Raw genomic sequence first — 19,698 nt, forward strand, 5'->3', positions numbered from 1 at the left:
CTGCCAGTATTTATCGGAAGGAGGGGCTCTGGTTTCTGAGTCACTAGACATTTTGTTCCTCAGATCTTGGCCCTCACTTGTTTGATTAACGCACAATCACAGAGGAACCCAAAGAATTAAACTAGAGGTGAAAGAGAAGTTAGTCATTGCTATCTGGTAGGCATTGAAAAGTCTTGGCTTTGCCTTCTAGCAAGCTCTACCACAAGGGACTGGATGTGAAAAGATTTCCTCTCACTTGAAGTCCATACAGAAGGAACTTTTTATGCTAGCCAGTTTGCATGTTTTTTTTTTAAATAACTTTTTCTATCTTATTGAGGTACAGCGAAAGGCATATGTTTTAACATATAGTTTGATGTCTTCTGACAAATACTTACATCCTGATAACCCAAACCCCTCTCAAGATTTAGCATATTTCTATGACCCAGTAAGTTCCCTTATCTTCCTGGTCAGTTCCTCCTACTCACCCAACCATGAAACCATTTTTCTTTTTTTCTTTAAATCATAGTTAGTTTTACCTATCTTAGAACTTCATATATTGGAATCATACAGTATTTATTTTTGTGTGCAATGCTTCTTTCACAAAGCAAAACATTTTTGCAATTAACCAATGCTGACTCTTTCAGTGGCTCAATCCTCCTTATTGATGAGTAGGTGTTCTGTTGTATACATGGCATATTGTGCATTCTTTATGATGTTGTGTGATATCTGGGTTGTTTCCAATTTTGGATTTTCATGGCAAAAGCAATTAATATAATGATTTAAAATTCACAGTCTGAAACCGTAATTACTTTTTCATCAACCTAATATTATGGACATTCTTGTATAAGTCATATCATATCTTGTATAAGTCATAAGTCCATGATATGACTCATACTTTTCCTTTCTCTTGCATGAATGCCTAGGGGTGGAATTGAAGGGTCAAAGGGTAGGTGTATATTTATTAGAAATGGCTAAACGGTTTTCCAAGCTGATTATATCAGTTCCTAACCTCATTCATAATGTTCAAGGGTTCTAGATGCTCCACATCCTCACCAACAGCTGATGCCGTCAGTCTTCTGATTTTATTGTTTCCATTTATCTATCGAGTTACTCTTCTGTTTTCCTTACTTCAAATCCTTCAACACATTTATAACAGCTATTTTTAATTCCCTACTTATTAATTTCAACATTTGCATCATTTCAACCTTTTTTTCTCTTTTGGTTATGGTTCACATTTTCCTGGTTTTTAAATTTTCCTGTAATTTTATATAATATGCTAGGCACTGTGGATACAATGTTGAGAATCTGTATCATGTTAATTTATAGCCACATTTAATTTACGGGGGCTTTAAAACTGACCCTGTCAAAGCTTGGATTCAGGCTTTGTTAGGGTGGCTCAAGAGTAGCACCTATCCCAGGGCTCTAGGACTCCTCCTCCGGTGGTGTGATCTTTTGGATGTCTCAACTGAATGCCTCAGGTGTTATCTCCTACATTCTGGCTGGTTCCAAACTGCGATATTTCACAGACTATAAGACCTCCTTTGACTTACAGAACCCCAGTAACTATTTGGTACTATGGAGTCTTACCACATTTGTACACAATTTAACACCTTGCAAAAGTCTAAAGGAGAGCCCTTTTTTCCAGTACCCTATTCCATAAATTCCAACCACCCCAGAAGCCCTGAACACAAACTTGACTTCCTCTGCCAGGCAAGATGCTGAGTTCCAGTCTTCCGTGTAATAATTTTTAAAGTGCTTCCAGGAGAATGTCAAGATGAGTTCTGAGGTTTCTGCATATCTTTCCATTTTATCCATAATCACAAGTCTGTCCTGTTTTCTAATACCTAAAAATAGTTGTTTCACATGTTATATCCAGTTTTATAGTTGTTCACAGCACAAAAATACTTCTAATACTCAATAAACCTTTAGAGCCAGAACTGTTTTGATATTTAATACTTCTATAAATCGGAAGCCTCAGTTCTTTGGTGAAATTTTAGTTCATTGACTCTGTATCTGTTCTCCTGGAGGTAAACAACTCATACTATCTCTTCTATGCATAACATTATCAAGACAAACACATGCTTAACATTGTTAAGATTAAGAACGGAACTGAAAAAAACAGAATTTGAAAAAAACAGTAATTTGTTTTCTTTTCAGCTGCTGTCATCTTATATCCCCATATAATTTATTTCTATATCATTCATTAACTGTTTATATTCTCTGTACTCTTTCTAGCCTTCCATTCTTATCTTAAAACCCAGAGACTAAACCTAAATTTAATAATACCCTACACTCTATATTGTTTGCCCAGATCTTGCTGTAATAGACAGATACTGTTTTAATGTGCCCAGAACATCAGCAAACATGTAGCAAAAATTTTTTCCCCAAATTCAATCACGTTCTACTCTTAAATTACCCCACCCCTGTGGCCATAATTGATTGGTTTAGGTAGTAGCCATCTACCCCAATTTGAACTAATCAAAGTTCTTCACTGACAGTTTTCCACTAACTTGACGAAAAAAATATTCATGTTTGGGAATGCATGTAAGAATTAAAGATTTTAAAATTAAAAAAAAAAAAAAAAGAAACCAGAGGAAAACATAAAAAAAAAAAAAAATCTCTAATGGTTAAAGACACAGGATTTGAAGCTGTTAAGTGCCACATTCCTTGACTTGGGAGGAAACAAATCTTCAGTGAAAGAAAATGATAAGCTGATAAGCAGAGAAGCAAGTCAGAGAAAGAAGAAAGAGACAGAAAATACATTTTGGTATCTCATGATAGTGTTCTAGTCCCTAATTCTAGAGGTTTCCAAGGCCTACAGGTATCTTCTACTCCTGTTCTTCAGTTATATCAAATACCTGCATTCCTTCAATAAATTCCATAAGAGTCCATATTGGATTTATCACTGCCCTAATATTTGGAAAACAATGAGAAAATCACTTTTGGGGTCTTATTGACTAAATACCTATTAATATAGCTCATATTCATGTACAATGTAAACTTCTAGTACTACCTGCTAGGTCATGCTCACATGTTCATACTTGCATGTGTCCATTATGATAACATCTGGTAATTTTTTTGACCCAGCCATTCTGACCAGATATCTCCATCTTGTATCTCCATGATGCAATTCTGGATCCTTTGATAGTCTGCATTATTAATCTAGGAAGATGATACACTAACATTCAAGTCTATAAACTAACCCTAAACCCTAACCCCAACGTTTTGCTTATCTACTATTCTTGATTACCTACTATAACAACAGTGTTAATTGCTCAGTCATGTTTGACTCTTGACAACTCCATAGGCTGTAGACCACCAGGCTCCACTGTCCATGGACTTCTCCAGGCAAGAGTACTGAAGATTCCCTTCCCCAGGCGATCTTCCCAACCCAGGGATCGAACCCAGGTCTCCTGCATTGTGAGCACATTCTTTACCGTCTGAGCCACCAGGGAAGCCCCGTCTACTATAATAGTTTCTGATGATATTTTACATAAATGATTTCTTTCTACTTAAGATACGCACTTCACAACAAAACAGAGGTTATGTATTAAATTTCATGTTGATAGAAACTGAGTCTCAGAAATGTTAAGAAACTTGCTAACGGCAAAAATGTTCTTATGCGTGAGCATTAGGACTAGAACTCATAATTCAATCAAGGTATTAGTCCCTTAACCGGAAAAGTCTATTTCTATTAATGCAATTTCAGATTATGTTAACTTTTTGAGAAGTCACATGGCACTAATGGCTCATACTGAAGTAATAATCTACTAAAATCCTTTGATATTTTTCATAAGATGACAATCTATTTTTTTTTCCATCTAGCAACATTACTAAACGTAAGTGCGAGACATTTATTCTTATTGAAGTGTCATCCAAGTTCTTTGTTCTTCCTTATCGATCTTCCTGAACTTTGATTTTTATCTAATCCATAAATCCATCTAATCCTTAGTATATCCATCAGTGTGTCTAATAAAAGCGCAGATTGTGTTTAAATTTGATGAAATGTCCAGAGCCACTCATAAGTGTTTACATCTGCAGAATGACATCCATCCATGCCCATGTTTGTATGCGCACACTTTGATTTTAATTACTAACCAGCGCTGAATCTATCCAGATCTATCTGCAGCCTGTGCCTGCCCATCCAACAGTTACTGAGCACTTAGTTTTGACTGCAGTAAAGCCATCAGTGCCTCACCCCTATACTCTTAGGCCTACCCATTATAGTATATGCCCACCCAACTTCCACCTGCCTGAGGGCTTCCTTGGGAAGCCCCTTCCAACCTCACCTGTGTGCAAGGCAGCCCAGACATGGTGGAGAATTAACATTCCTTAGAAGCAGTCCTTAACCATGTAAGTACCCCAGTTCCTTTGCCTTAAGCAAGATAGTTCTGAAACCTCCTACCCTGACTCCAGAGTAATAACCCACTTGACAATGCACCCTTCATAAACTGCCTTCCCAGTTTTCTCCTAGAATTATCTTTGAAGTAAACTATTTGTATTCAAACTCTTGTCTCAGGATCTGCTTCTAAGAAAACCAAGCTAAGACATTTGATTTTCACCTAAACAAAAATGACCTTTAACAGCCTTCACCGTTATTATCTGTTTTGCAGATGAGAACACTGCAGTAAAGTAAGTTGCCTAAGGCCCGCAATTGGTCACCAGAAGAGTCAGGAATGGATTCCAAAGACCACAACGCAGAGTGGCTTCACGTGGCTTCTACTGTAATCCGTTCACTGCCTTCTAGGATCAAGTTCTACCATGACCACGGCATTCCCGTGATTAAGGCTGTGTGTGTGTGTGTGTGTGTGTGTGTGTGGTGTGTGGTGTGTGTGTGTGGGGTGTGTGTGTCTGTGTGTGTCTGTGTGTCTGTGTGTGGTGGGGGTGTTGTGGCGTGGGGAGGAGGATAATACATTCTCTCAGTCACTCAACTCCAAGTCCGTCCTCTGCCTCTGACAGTAGGACTGAAGATTAAAGTCTGCAGTTCTGTCTTTGGTCTTTCTGGATACTAGGAAATCAGCAACTCAGTGTTGAACAGGGAATGGGCTGACTGTGGGATATCACGTGCAGGACATGAATAAGTATTGGAAAATTGGAAATTTAGAATATGGGAAATTATAGGCATATACCACAGTAGGCAAAAATAACGTAAGGGACCTCTATGGACCTACCCATCTTCAACAATGATCAGTACATGGCTAATCCATCTATACCCCCACTCACATCTCCCTCTCATGTTTTTCAAAAGCAATTCCCAAACATGATATGTCATTAGTAACTATTTCAGTATGTATTTTAAAAAAGAACTTCTAAGAAAAAAAATGCATCATTAATCTGCCTAAAATAAAATCAATAGTAATTACTTAGTATCATCAAATATCTAGTCACTAGCATATAAATTTCCAAGTACATATAATTATAAAATAATTACGAATATATTTGTGTATATATTTAGAAAAATGGTTCACAGATTATGACTGGTTGACATATCCTTAAGTCTCATTTAGTCTAGAGAATCCTCCTCTGTCTTTCTTACAAGTTTCAGGGTGCACTTTCTCAGTTAACTGAAGCTCAGTCTATCTCAGGCAGACTTGGTGCTGCTGGCCAGGTAACAGGACTCTGGCCATGGGGACAGACAGGCTGGGGGAGTCATGGGCACAGTAATTGCAGGGAGGGGGGTCCTTCCAGGTTTATTTAAAGCAGTACCAGTCAGGTGAACTCCAGTCACCAAGCGCTTGGCTCATCCTTGGCAACAGCAGAGGACAAAGTCCAGCAGCCAGGACTGTGGGAACTACAGCTCTCTTCTGGGAAGCAATAGTCAGAAGCTAGAGTGACTCACTGTGGCCTCAAACACCCAGGAGTGAGGGTCAATGAGGAACCCACCAAAGCAGATTTGGATGGAGTAAATCTGGAGCCCAGGATGCTAGTGAGCTAGGGAGAATGAGGGAAAGGAGCATGAAAACATCCCTATGTATCTGGCACTAATAAGTGAATGCAGAATTAACCAAAGTAATTAACTGCTCATCAGATTTAAGGATGCTCTGCAGGCTGTAACTACAATCTAACAAGTCAGTTCAGTTGCTCAGTCGTGTCTGACTCTTTGCGACCCCATGAATCGCAGCACGCCAGGCCTCCCTGTCCATCACCAACTCCCGGAGTTCACTCAGACTCACGTCCATCGAGTCAGTGATGCCATCCAGCCATCTCATCCTCTGTTGTCCCCTTCTCCTCCTACCCACAATCCCTCCCAGCATCAGAGTCTTTTCCAGTGAGTCAATTCTTCGCATGAGGTGGCCAAAGTACTGGAGTTTCAGCTTTAGCATCATTCCTTCCAAAGAAATCCCAGGGCTGATCTCCTTCAGAATGGACTGGTTGGATCTCCTTGCTGGCCAAGGGACTCTCGAGAGTCTTCTCCAATACCACAGTTCAAAAGCATCAATTCTTCGGTGCTCAGCCTTCTTCACAGTCCAACTCTCACATCCATACATGACCACTGGATAAACCATGGCCTTAACTAGACGGACCTTAGTCGGCAAAGTAATGTCTCTGCTTTTGAATATGCTATCTAGGTTGGTCATAACTTTCCTTCCAAGGAGTAAGCGTCTTTTCATTTCATGGCTGCAGTCACCATCTGCAGTGATTTTGGAGCCCCCTAAAATAAAGTCTGACACTGTTTCCACTGTTTCCCCATCTATTTCCCATGAAGTGATGGGACCAGATGCCATGATCTTCGTTTTCTGAATGTTGAGCTTTAAGCCAACTTTTTCACTCTCCTCTTTCACTTTAATCAAGAGGCTTTTTAGTTCCTCTTCAGTTTCTGCCATAAGGGTGGTGTCATCTGCATATCTGAGGTTATTGATATTTCTCCCGGTAATCTTGATTCCAGCTTGTGTTTCTTCCAGTCCAGCGTTTCTCATGATGTACTCTGCATATAAGTTAAATAAGCAGGATGACAATATACAGCCTTGACGTACTCCTTTTCCTATTTGGAACCAGTCTGTTGTTCCATGTCCAGTTCTAACTGTTGCTTCCTGACCTGCATAAGGTTTCTCAAGAGGCAGGTCAGGTGGTCTGGTATTCCCATCTAACAAGACAGACTCATAAATCATAATGCTAGGACATTTCCTGGCTTCTTAAATGTCGTGGCCCCACTTAAAATGGGGTTGTTCACAAGATTACAAAAAGAAGTCCTGGAGGACAGAGGTTAAGAGACATCAGTGCAGGGAAGCCAGACATAGTGACCTTTGCTCCTTCACCCAAGAAATTCCCAAATGATTTCACCCCTGGCTGCCTTACTGCTCTGGTTATTCCACTCTCACCTTCACGCTAGAACTGCCCATCTCTGCTTCCTCTTCCTCCTGAAGAACAGTGCCTCTGGTCCCCATTCTCTGTTCACGTCAATTAACCACTGTCGTCTCTACAATGGAAGCTCCATCCTGGCAACATCTTCTGCCTGAAGACTTTGGTAAGAACCTCAGCAGTCTCCCTAGGGCCCTGCACCACTCTCTGGAAAAACCAAAGCAGACCACACGGCCTCCCCCACACCACTGCCAACCATCTCTTCTACTCCGCAGAAGATTCACAGATGTACCAAACTGTAGCATCTTTGAGTTTCTACTAGGTATCTTTCCCAGTTGTTACTTCTTAAGAGTCAGCAAGTTAACAAGGCCCTAAGATTTTTCCTGGTTTCTGAAAGGAAAGCTTCCCTTTAGCAAAAGCAATCTGACTTTTCCTATTCATTAGGGAAAAAAGAAAAAGCTCACCTCAAGTCTTTTAAGTTAATGGGAGCATTTGTTTCCTTCGTTTATTATAACTATAATCAGTCATAGTTATCATAACTTAATTAGCATTTAGCACTGAAAAGAAATGAGTAACTACTCTTCTTTTCTTGTAATGTCTTTATTTCCTCATTAGAATCATTTTAGTTGCCAAGCAACCTTCACTTTTATGTCTCATACATGAACAGATTATGCCAGAATTATTTTTTAAGATCGATTTTAGGATGGAGTAGCAACTCTGTATGCTAGTATACCAATTTATAAATATTGATTTCAAGATCATAATTGTTTACAATGTGAATTATGAAAAGCAAAGAGTTAATTATAGCCAACCTACCAGAAAAAGTTAATATGATTGCAGAACATAAATATGCATAGAATAGAATCTAGGAAGACACACCCAACCGTGTCAATAGTATTTATCTTGCTTTTGGTGGTAGAATGGATGAATGCAATTTTCTTCTTTTTGCAAGTCTGTGTTTTGTAAGCTTTCTATAGTGAATATAATTTTAAAACCTATTAAAATTTTAAAAGTAAGACATAAGAACTGAGTTACAATTAGATCTTTGTAAATACAAGAAAATGGATGTTAGCTAAACTTACTGTGGTAATCATTTCACAGTATATATCAATCAAGCCAGCATGCTATACACCTTCACCTTACATAGTGATATACGTCTATTTCTTGAAAAAGCTAGAAAAATGTAAGTATGTGAGTTAGTCAGATCTTTGTAAATACAATAACTTATAAAGTGGCAAATTTTATGTTACGTACACTTTACCACAATAAAAGCGCCTATGCAAGTACAATATAGATTCAGTCTAATAATTTAGGGAAAAATGGATTTAAATTTGGTTGGCCTTCTAATTTCTCACCCCAAGATACGACTCTTCTAATAATCAAAAGTACTTTCTTTAAAAATATACAAGTTCCCAAAGGACTTTCAAGTTCACATTCAACATCATAATTGAAGCCTGATTATGGCATTTTCAGTCTCAGAAATCATTTCAGGAATATGACAACAGGGGAAACTGAGGCTCTGAGTTACAAAATGATAAGTCTAAGTGCTCTGGATTTAAGCCAATGTCAACCTCAAAAACAAAACTGAAAGTTTCTTATTTTTTCACTGAAAACCACCAATAAACTTTTACCAAACATCCACAACAGCGGAATATGAAATTACATCATAAAAAGTGAAGTGAAGTTGCTCAGTCGTGTCCAACTCTTTGTGACCCCATGGACTGTAGCCTACCAGGCTCCTCCATCCCTAGGATTCTCCAGACAAGAATACTGGAGTGGGTGGCCATTTTCTTCTCCAGGGGATCTTCCCGACCCAGGGATTGAACCTGGGTCTCCCGCATCGCAGGCAGACGCTTTACCCTCTGACCCACCAGAGAGCCCTCATCATACAGCGGATTTAATAAAACTTTGATTAAAATGACAACGGAGGGACTTCCCTGGTGGTCCAGTGGTTAGGAATCTGCTTGCAACGCAGGGGACAGGGTTTCAACCCCAGTAGGGGAACTAAGGTCCCACATGATGTGGAGCAGCTAAGCCCGTGCGCCACGACCACTTAGCCCTTGTGCCACACCTAGAGGGACCGCGCGTCACGCCGCAGCAACAGGAAGATCCTGCATGCTGCAACCAAGGCCACAGCAGCCAAATAAATGGACGAATAACAAAAACGACAATGGAACAGTCACCAAAGCTTTGGAACAGGGGCTTTTTGTTTTTTCAAGTTTAGAGTTAATACAGGAAAAGATAACAGATAAAAGAAAACATCAACAATTTAACTACATAAAAATGTAAAATTTCACTTCATTAATAACCCAAAACCAACATAAAAATGGAAAGGAGTGAGGAAAAAAATGCCAGTAACAAATACCCATCAAGCAGTTAACAGGCTTAAAAAATAAAAAAAAATAAAGTTTTTGCAAACCTCTAATAAGAAAATCATTAAGCAAATGATAACTAGGCAAAGGATATAAACAGTTCACAAAATTAGAAATATAGTAAGCAGTAAACTTATGAAAACACATTCAACAAAAGCTTGCTTTTATGTATCAATAGTACCTGTGACCACATGGAGAGATACGAAGGCAAATGATTAAGCAGATGGAATCAGAAACAAAGAGTGACAGCATATAACATATAAACACATGAAGAACAGAGCCACAAAACTGAGGTTTAGTTGACCAGAAATAAGGGAAAATTTAATCACAGAGAATTTTTAGAGTAGGTAAATTAACAGAACAAAAACACAGAGTGATAACTTTGACTCTAGAATGAGAATCTCTTAGTATTACAGTTCCACTGTGACACCTTTTTAATGTTATATAGGTTTCAGGTATACAGCACAGTAATTCAGTGTTTGCATACACTACACAGTGACCACCTCCAAAAGTCTATTTACCACCTGTTACCATAAGGTCTGTCTAGTCAAGGCTATGGTTTTTCTAGTGGTCATGTATGGATGTGAGAGTTGGACTGTGAAGAAAGCTGAGTGCTGAAGAATTGATGCTTTTGAACTGTGGTGTTGGAGAAGACTCTCGAGAGTCCCTTGGACTGCAAGGAGATCCAACCAGTCCATCCTAAAGGATATCAGTCCTGGGTGTTCTTTGGAAGGACTGATGCTAAAGCTGAAACTCCAATACTTTGGCCACCTCATGCGAAGAGTTGACTCATTGGAAAAGACTCTGATGCTGGGAGGGACTGGGGGTGGGAGGAGAAGGGGACAACAGAGGATGAGATGGCTGGATGGCATCACCGACTCGATGGACATGAGTCTGAGTGAACTCCAGGAGTTGGTGATGGACAGGGAGGCCTGGCATGCTGCGATTCACGGGGTCACAAAGAGTCGGACACGACTGAGCGACTGAACTGAACTGAACCATACAACTGACCCCTCACCTCCTTCCTCCAACCCCCACTCCCCTTCTTCTCTCGTGACTACAAACCTGTCCCTTCTTTAAGAAAATATCTCAACTTCACTGATACATAACTCTATCTCTAAGGTATACTGTTCCTTTTCTTTGAAGAACACATGGAGAGTTGTTCTATAAGATACTTAGATGAAAGAAAGAAGTAAAACAAAGGCAAATAATAGTTCTCCTAACCAGGTAACACAAAGTAAGAGTTCCAGTTTTCAGCTTCCTACCTTGCCCCTTTGCCATGTAAGCATCCTCTGTAGCTGGGGAAAGTGCTAGTAAATGTTTAACAATGTCCTCTTCAGGGGTGGGTTGAGAAGAAGCCCTGATTAGTAGTGCTGGCCCATTTCCTTGGTGTAAATACTCCCAAAGCAGGCAACATCAAGCTCCTGGCATTTCTTCATGGTCATGGAGCTGGGAAGAAATGCAGGTGTGCCTACCCACTGTAAGTACTCATACATGCATGACATGTATGTGCTATGCATGAATACCATAGCGCTACAAAGCATTCCTGGGCTTCCCTGGTGGCTCAGACAGTAAAGAATCTGCCTGCAATGCCAGAGGCCTGGGTTTGATCCTTGGGTTGGGAAGATCCCCTGGAGAAGGGAACGGCTACCTACGCCAGTATTCCTGCTTGGCGGACTCCATGAACTGAGGAGCCTGGCAGGCTATGGTACGTGAGTTGCAAAGAGCCAGATGTGACTGATTAACTGAGCACAGCACACACACAGCATATAGCATTCATCCCATACAGACACAATGAACATCATCTCAAGATAATGGATGACAGTAAAATGTGATGACATATTAGGAAATGATGAGTTTTAAGGGTTTATTTTTGATATAATTGTGTTTATATAATCTTTATTGATGGTTGTGTTTAGCAACTGGCTGGCCAAACTCCTGAAGATGTAACAGAGTAAGAGTAAGGCTTTCAAGATTGTGACAGCATCCACTCGAGTGTGGTGCCCTGCGTATCTGCAGAGGCTGTGTGAGGCTCACCTGCTCCCACTCTTGCTCTTTCCCTGCTGTCTTCCTCCTAACCACTTTAGGACAACCACATCCAGCTGGCAGCTCAAACTATCTGCAGACCAAGGCACTAAGTCCAGCAGCCGAAACCACTCCAGGAAAAAACAGGTGGGTCCTGCCCTCAGGAGCTGGGCCAGAGGTGGGGCCCGCACTTCAGATGATCTTCCTTGTGGTCTCACCACCATCACTGCTGGTTCAGCCAACAACTGAACATAACATATTGCTCTTTTGGGGGGCCATATTGTGTGACATGTAGCATCTTAGTTCCCTGACCCCGAATCCAAACCCGAGCCCCCTACACTGGAAGCACAGTCTTAAGCACTGGACTATAAGCGAAATCCCCTGAACATACTGCTTTTGCTTTCACAATACTTCCTAACGTGTTTCCATCATGAATTTAATAACCTTCATGTCAACAGAGGGCCTTAAAAAGTCTGCTGGAAAAGCAGCTTTCCTGGAGCAGTGCTCAGAGGCGGCACTGCTCCAGTTCCCCCGGCTAAGCCACTACTTCCGAGTCTTGACCTGTGGGGAACAGGCACACTCTAAGAAGCCAGGCCCCCCAGCACCACAGTGAACTGGGCTGAGTGTGGCTTACAGGTGAAAATGCAGGTTGGGAATGCTGCCTTTGCAGGCCAGGAACCAAACTACAGTAATGGCAGACACCCACTTTCTGTTTATTCCATGGCCAAAAGACTGACAGGCGGGAGTTTTCAAGAGCGTTCCTACAGCTGAGAAGGGATAGGCATGCAGGTAAATCTGAAGGAAGTGGGCACAGTGTTACAAGCTCAGGGGCAGGGGCCTTTCTCTTGTTAGATCTGGACGGACTGCTTCAGACATGCCCAGGAGGCTGGCTTCCACCTCACGACTGTCCGGTTCACAGAGCTGAAAAGCTATTTGCTCTATCGTTTTTCAGAGGATTTGTGTTCTTCAAGCTTTCCATGTTTCCTTAGAAAGCCTGAGAGAATGCTCTGATATGTCCAAGAAGCAGGTATGTGTGCTGTAGGATGGTATTTCTCAAAATCAGTTTGTGGGTCACCTCCTCAAAGCCACAGTGACTGCAGGCTTAATGAAAAATCCTGGAGTTGACCCCCAGGAATCGGAACGCTGAACACACCCCACAACGATGACTATTCCTGTTAAAGTTGGAGAACCTCCGGTAGAGTGGAGAGAACAGGAATCTGAGACCAGAGTCTAGACCTCAGCAGCTCTCCCACTCATGAGGGAGGCCACTTTCCACAGGTTAATAATGTTCCTGAGCTTCAAATGCCCATTAATTTTTAATTAACCCTCACCGGGTTGTTGTGAACGTGGATGAGACCAGTCTGGGTGAAGGCCCAGCGCCCTGCTGAACAGGCACCAAATAAGTGTCCAGCCACCATCAGTCTCCTGTCCACCTGTCTCTTTTCTCTCAGTAATCTCACTTCTCTGGCTGGAGTTTCTGAACTAAAATGCTCAGCCCTCCTGAACACTGTCAACCTTCCGCATGTACACTGTGAGGACCACCTCTCTTCTCTGTTGCAGATGGAGGTCTGCTCTAAACACCATCGCACAACACAGCACAGATGCGAGTGGAGGGGACTTCCCATCTCCTCCTTTCTCAGGCCTGGCAGTCACTGTGTCTCACACCCAGGAGAGGGCAGACATGCCAGCCTGGAAAAATCCAGCAAAGAGGCTCCTTGGAGTACACAGCATCCCCATCACAGGAGTTCACTCCAGGGGGCTAAGAATGGTCATACCTGGGAGCTGCTCTAATGCCCAGAAGCTTCAGGACATGGGTGCCTTAAGGACCATCCTCTACAGTGAAATCTTGTAGCTATGACTCCCAGAGATGGGACTTCCACTGAGGAGGCTATTGGTACCACTGTGGTCTTCACAAAGGGCCTGTGCTCACGACGGCCAGTCTTCCTGACCCTGCACTTGGTTTTGTTCCTTGGAGTTGCTGGTTCTTGGGTCTGAGTGCCCTTCAGTGTCATGGCCCTTGGCTTCTGGCCTTGTGCCTCTGTTGCCTCTGGACACCTGGCTTTGGTGCAGACTAAAGCTGCAGAGTGTGGAGGAACCCTGAACCTTGCCTCTGCCATGGCGGGAACTGTAGTCCCAACAGGAGTGTGTGCGCTTTTTTGGTTCTAACTTTAAAAATAGATGTAGTGTTTTATCTTTAATTAGCTGAGGTCTATACAATGCTTTTAACAACCGATGTCTATACAAAGCTTTTAATGACCAACTGCAGGAAATATACCTGTTAGTGGTATGGGAAATAAATCTACCAGTCTCAGGGTTTTCTTCTTTGGGAGACACAATGCCTACACTAATTTTAATTAAATCAGAATTTGTTTGAGAGAGAATTTCAGGCAGATACCTGGTATATAGATAGGCCTCAATAACTATTTCCTGCATTGAATGGAATTTAATTTCTAATCCGGGGGACACTAAGCCTGCAGATTGTGGGCACAGAGAGCAGATCTGTTCTGTGTGGCCTGAAGGGCTCCCCTGAGTGAGGGGAAGCCTGCCCTAGGAGAAGAACCCAAGCATGGCCCAGCTCAGGTTGCAAGAGGCTTCTGGGAGGGGAGACATGAAGGAAGTTTTTTAAATTCTCATAGGTTTTATTTTCTTGTTTGTCCATGGAGATAGTAATACCAGACCTGTTTCACAGTTGCTTTTAGTTTAAAAGAAAATCAATACATATCGCCTTCAAACACACACATACACAATAAATAAGATACCACTGTGTTTCCTCCCTCATTGATATGTAAGACAAAGATGCTGAGGTTCTTCCCACACCCCACCTGGGAGCAGGAGGACTGCCTGCTGAGGGTCCCTTACTGGGACATGCCTGCAGTTTTCTTTCTGATGCTGTCACAGTTGTCCTACGTTCAGAGGGGGGCAGAATTGGGATATCTGAAACCTTCCATTTGGCTCTCAAAGCTGGCAGCCCTCTTACAAAGTGAAAACATTATAAAGAGCTCAGATGATCTCATAGGTCTTTCCTACCTCTGAAACAGGTGGTGTGATTCACATACATTTGACATAAATGTACCAGGTTATGATGGTCTGCCTCATTATGCTCACTGGAAGAGTGGATTCACCAGCAATAATACGGTGAGGATATAAAAGCATGACCTCTGCTTAAAACAGAAGGTGGGAGTGGGTTGTTTCATGGTGAAAGCAACACACGATGACTCAAGGCTCTGAATTTCTAATCACAGATCTGTAACCTTGTGTGTGACACTGGGAGGCTTACTAGTACCTTCAAGAGTACCCTTAATTTGCACGTGCTGGTCATCCACCCTTAAAAGCCTTGTAATAAGTCCTTCCTCTGAGAACAGTGTGGGAGGTAATTAATGGTTAATAATTCTAAAGGAGAAGCCATCTGTGTAGACTGCCAAATGCCCAGGATGCCTTAGAGTCTAGTAGCTGGAGCTGCTGGAAGAATGTAAATCCCACACTGCTTTTCCCCTTTGAGTCAACAGTCCACCCAGGCTGGCAACATTGAACAGACTTTCTGCAAAGAAGGGAATATTTTCTATTTACTCTGTCCAGCAGCAGGTACCACTCATGACTCTTGAGCATTTGAAATATGGCTGCTGAGCCTCAGGAACTGAATTTTACATTTGATTTAATTTTAATTAAAATGTCTACATAAATAGTCACATGTAGGTAGCGGCTACCATATTGGATTGCAAAGCTATAGCCAATTCAAAGCATCTACACCAAGGTGAAGTTGAGAAAGTAGTAAAAAATAAATTAACTAATAAATTAACTAATCAGTCTTTATGTTCAAAAGAGTTTTTTTCCCTCTACCTTTTTTTCCAAGTTGGTGGGAGGAGTGGCTGAAACCTGAGTCTAAAGGGAGAGATTACCCCCCCAAGAAAAACTTCCCCCACATTTCAACAGTGCTATTTCCCTCTTTTCATGGGTATTCAAATAAGACTTCTAAACTCACGAAGAAAAACTAAGCCAGACTGCTTTATTCTAAAGCAAAACTCTTCTATACTAAACAGAGAAAATAACCAGTAAGATGTCTCAAAAAAATTTTTAAAAATTAACCTCGCTCATTACTATTCTCTGATCATCTCCGAGGAGACCTACAAAGGCAGAAGTGACACGGCTGGCTGCCTGTCACTGTCCTGCTTGAATCCCCAGCCCCACCCGCCTCCAGCTCCACACCCCTCCTCCACTGGACAACTCAACTGAAAACCAAAGTCAAAATCACAGACGAAAGTGCAGGCTCCCATTCCCTCTAGACATAGGGTGTCTTTTCTTTTCTGCCTCTTTCATGTAAATTCTGTGGCAGGAAGCCCTTCAGGACATCACGTGCAAAGCCTTGCCTTGAGATGGCTCCTTCCTGCCTCCCGCAGCATTCTCACAGTCCTGCTCAGAGATTTGAACAGAGAGTGGCTGCTCTCCCCAATATGCGTCCTCATCCCTAGAGTGAACTTACTCGGAGTCTTCATGGTTTAACGAGTTTATTCTTCCTACGTGCCTTAGCTTATCACTGCCCTGTCTTTTGCATATTCCCCTGCCCCCCAAATAGTGCATTTCTCAGGAATTCTAAGCTTGAATAATGGAAAAGGGGTTCGGTCACTGTAATTCTCCTCATGCAACAGCCAGTCAGGTGCAATTAGGGGCTTAATTAGGGACTATCTATGCTTCATGATAATGGTTAAAAGACCATTAGACTCAATGGGATTTTTATACTTTTGGGATTTTAAGGTACTTTTCAGTTCAATATAACCCAGGAAACAAAGTATCTTTAGCCCTCTTAGGGTTCATTCATTGAGGGGATGGGTTAGGCTTGCTTATTCTGCAGGGGTTCAGAATCCCTCCTGTATTTTTCAGGTTGACGGCTGGACAATTTGAAGGTTAGAAAAACAGCCCTGAACCCAGGGGGCAACTGCATGACTGGCAGAGGAGGAAGAAAGACGGCAGGATTGTTGGGTCCTATTTCCTCAACAGTGAAATGCAAAGAGGATAAAAATGCTTATTCATGAAATAGTCACAGTGTCCTGCCAAAGACCGATAAATAAGACCACCAGGACTGTGTGAGAAGTTTTGCAGCTTATGAGTTGGGAACCAGGTGAAAGTCAAGTTCCTGATGAACAATGGCTCATCACTGCCATGCTTCCCCCCACCCCGCTGGCTTCTAGTTTATGTCCTTGTATGGCTATTTTCCAAAGAGGTTAAATAGAAAACCATTTATTTTGCTCCTGAATTCATCTTTAGCTGAAAGACTAAAGTATAAATAAATAACAATTCAATTAAAATTTAATGCTGAATTAGTAAAAAAAAAAAAAAAGCTCATTCTTTTCCAAGTTAAAAAGTCTAAAACAAAAAAGCAGTGATTCTCGAAGTGAGGTTCTTGGATCAACTGCAGCAGCATCACCTGGGAAACTGATAGAACAGTAAGTTCTTGGGCCCCACCTTGGACCTTTGCGAACAGCCAGTCTGGGGGTGGGGCCCAGCAATCTGGGTTACCACAAAAACCACCACACGATTTCACAGGAACATTTGAGAACCGCTACTTTAAATCAATGTTGGAATCATGGAGACTATTCAATGCTTTGCTAAATCCAATTAAAGGAGAATCCCCAAAACGCCCAGTTTTCCTAAGTCTACAAATAAGGTCTGACCGAGCACTACACAGATCCAGTGAAAGTCGCGGAGTCGTGCCTGACTCTTTGTGACCCCATGGACTATACAGTCCGTGGAATTCTCCAGGCCAGAATACTGGAGTGTGTAGCCTTTTCCTCCTTCAGCGGATCTTCCCAACCCAGGGATCGAACCCAGGTGTCCCACATTGCAGGTGGATTCTTTACCAGCTGAGCCACAAGGGAACACAGATCCAGCCAATGAATAAATCCCTCATTCTAACAATCCCGTAGTCATGCTACCTGGGATTCTGTCAAGCACCTGGAATCTGATCAAGTCTTCCAGAACACCTGGAAGGTGCCAGGGTGGGGTGGTCTGGGGCTTCTGAGCTGAGCCACACAAGCTCATCAGCTTCCCAGTGGGAGACAGGTCCCAAAGGAGCAGAGTGGGTACCAGTGATAACGGAACTCTATGAATTTTCCCTCATTCCTTTATCAGGGAGGGGAACAAATGTTTAGTGCTTTTCCATCACTATTTCACATATACAATCAAAAGAGCGTGCCTACAATTTTTTTTTTTTTTTCAAATAGGGCATCTTTGCCGATAACCCTTGTCAGCTGCGCTAAGCTGCTCACCCCTCATGGTGTGTCGGGTGACGACAGAGGGCGGCATCCAGATAACTTCCTGCTAACATGTCTGGCTGCTCCTTTCACAGATCCCCAGTTTTCGATCGCACTGCTCATTTGCCAGTAGCTCCCAGGCACAGTTTGGCCTTACTCAGTCCTTTTCTACTCTGCCACAACCACCCTTCGAGACTGTGAGGGGAATTATTCAGACTTTGCCATCCAATGATCCAAACTGCTGTCTGGTAACAGCGTTTGCTAGTCTTTGTGTGCCCCCAAGAACAGAAAAGCGCCAGATGCACCACTGCATTTTATGATATTTTTCATCACGAGAAAAACCTCCATCCTGAGAAGATTGGAAACACAAACTCTCCTCACTAACTTTTCTCGCTTTAAATCGCACCTCTCATCACGACCTATTACACCCACACAGTCATGTGCCATAGGCACTGTCTCCAACATTTCAAAGGCTCGAAAGCTATTTTTAAACCCCAAATGCAATGTAGGTTGCTATTCTATAAAACACTTTTTAAGGAAGAACAAAGTAAAAGAGCCCCATTTATGCATGTGGGCAGTTTGCCAACTCACCAAAAGATTGAACACAGCTGTCGATGAGATCGTCCAGGCTGGCTCCTTTGGCGAAATGTCCCAGAGGCACCATCATTCGGAACTGGGTGATCTGGGCCAGGCCGGGATGGGAGGGAAGGGGGCTGCTGGTGGGTTTCGCCTCTAGTCTCCCTTTAGGGGCTGCTCTGCAGCCATGAGATGGTTTCCTAGGGAAAGAGAAGAGGCAAGGAATGAGAGCAGAGCAGCCAGGAGACAGACCACACTGACAGCTCCACACTCTGTAGGCAGACAGAGCAGAAAAGGAGATAAAACAATTAATCCCGGGAGTCGGGCTGATAAGACATACCCCTCCCACTTGGTAAAGGCACCAAGTGGACTGGTTAGCTGTTAAAGGGATATCTCCCAAGTAAATAGCAAGGTGAGATTTCAGGGCTGCAAGCAGGGCTCTTCAGCCTGAGACTGGGGTTGCTTTGGCCTGCTTTCTCCAGTTCTTGAAGGGGAGAGGCGGATGCAAGACAATCCTGCCAGGTTTTAGCTCCGAGCAATAAATTTTCATTTTAGCCCAGAGACCACTGACTTGGGTCTTCAGAATTGTTTCAGTTTGGTCCCATCTTCAGCTAAATTCATCCAACTTGAGCAATACCAGAGTTATTGTCGAAAGTCAGGTGGCCTCAAAAACATGTTTAAGGATGTGGGGAGGAGAAGACAAAGACTGAGGACCTGTGTGCAGGGGGTGAGGGTTATGGAGGTGGTGTTCAGATCATAAGCTAAATCTTGGTGGGTTCTAAGATTCTGTGTTTCATTATTGATAGTCACTGAGTCACTTTTATCATTAAACATCATTCTATCAGTCCTTACTGATTATAAGAGCTTTATGCCAGACGTGAATGCAAAAGGACAAGTCTGAAGCTGGAAATGGCTTAGTAGCCCAATAGGTCAGCTTCATCCACTTTCACTTAGCTTTATCTTTGGTCATGAGTTAAAGTCAAGTTGTTGCAAAATATCAATAGGTTAACTGAGCATTTATTTTTTCTTCCATTAAAAAAATAAACATACACAGAGACATATCTATCATCTCTAAAGGTTTACTAACGATAGGTATTGTTGCTCCTTTGAGCATATTCTCCCCTTCCTACTGTGCCTCTGGCTATCATGTTTATTACCAGAGAAATATACCTTAGATCCATAACTTCAATCACACATATTTG

The 19,698-nt window shown here is 42.3% G+C and overlaps 1 protein-coding gene across 2 annotated transcripts in view; it reads right to left on the reverse strand.

Annotated features, from left to right (window-relative positions):
* The window catches only part of RASGRP1 (RAS guanyl releasing protein 1), a 178,666-nt gene that overhangs the window by 54,152 nt on the left and 104,816 nt on the right, over positions 1-19,698 (reverse strand). For both annotated transcript variants that reach the window (XM_069596015.1, XM_069596014.1), the window contains one exon: positions 18,512-18,696. In XM_069596015.1, coding sequence (XP_069452116.1) covers positions 18,512-18,587 — 76 coding nt within the window. In that variant the 5' untranslated portion in view covers positions 18,588-18,696. The remainder of the gene's footprint in view (positions 1-18,511; positions 18,697-19,698) is intronic.

The sequence above is a fragment of the Ovis canadensis genome, chromosome 7 (genome assembly GCF_042477335.2).
Source record: "Ovis canadensis isolate MfBH-ARS-UI-01 breed Bighorn chromosome 7, ARS-UI_OviCan_v2, whole genome shotgun sequence".
In the NCBI taxonomy this organism is placed as follows: Eukaryota; Metazoa; Chordata; class Mammalia; order Artiodactyla; family Bovidae; genus Ovis; species Ovis canadensis.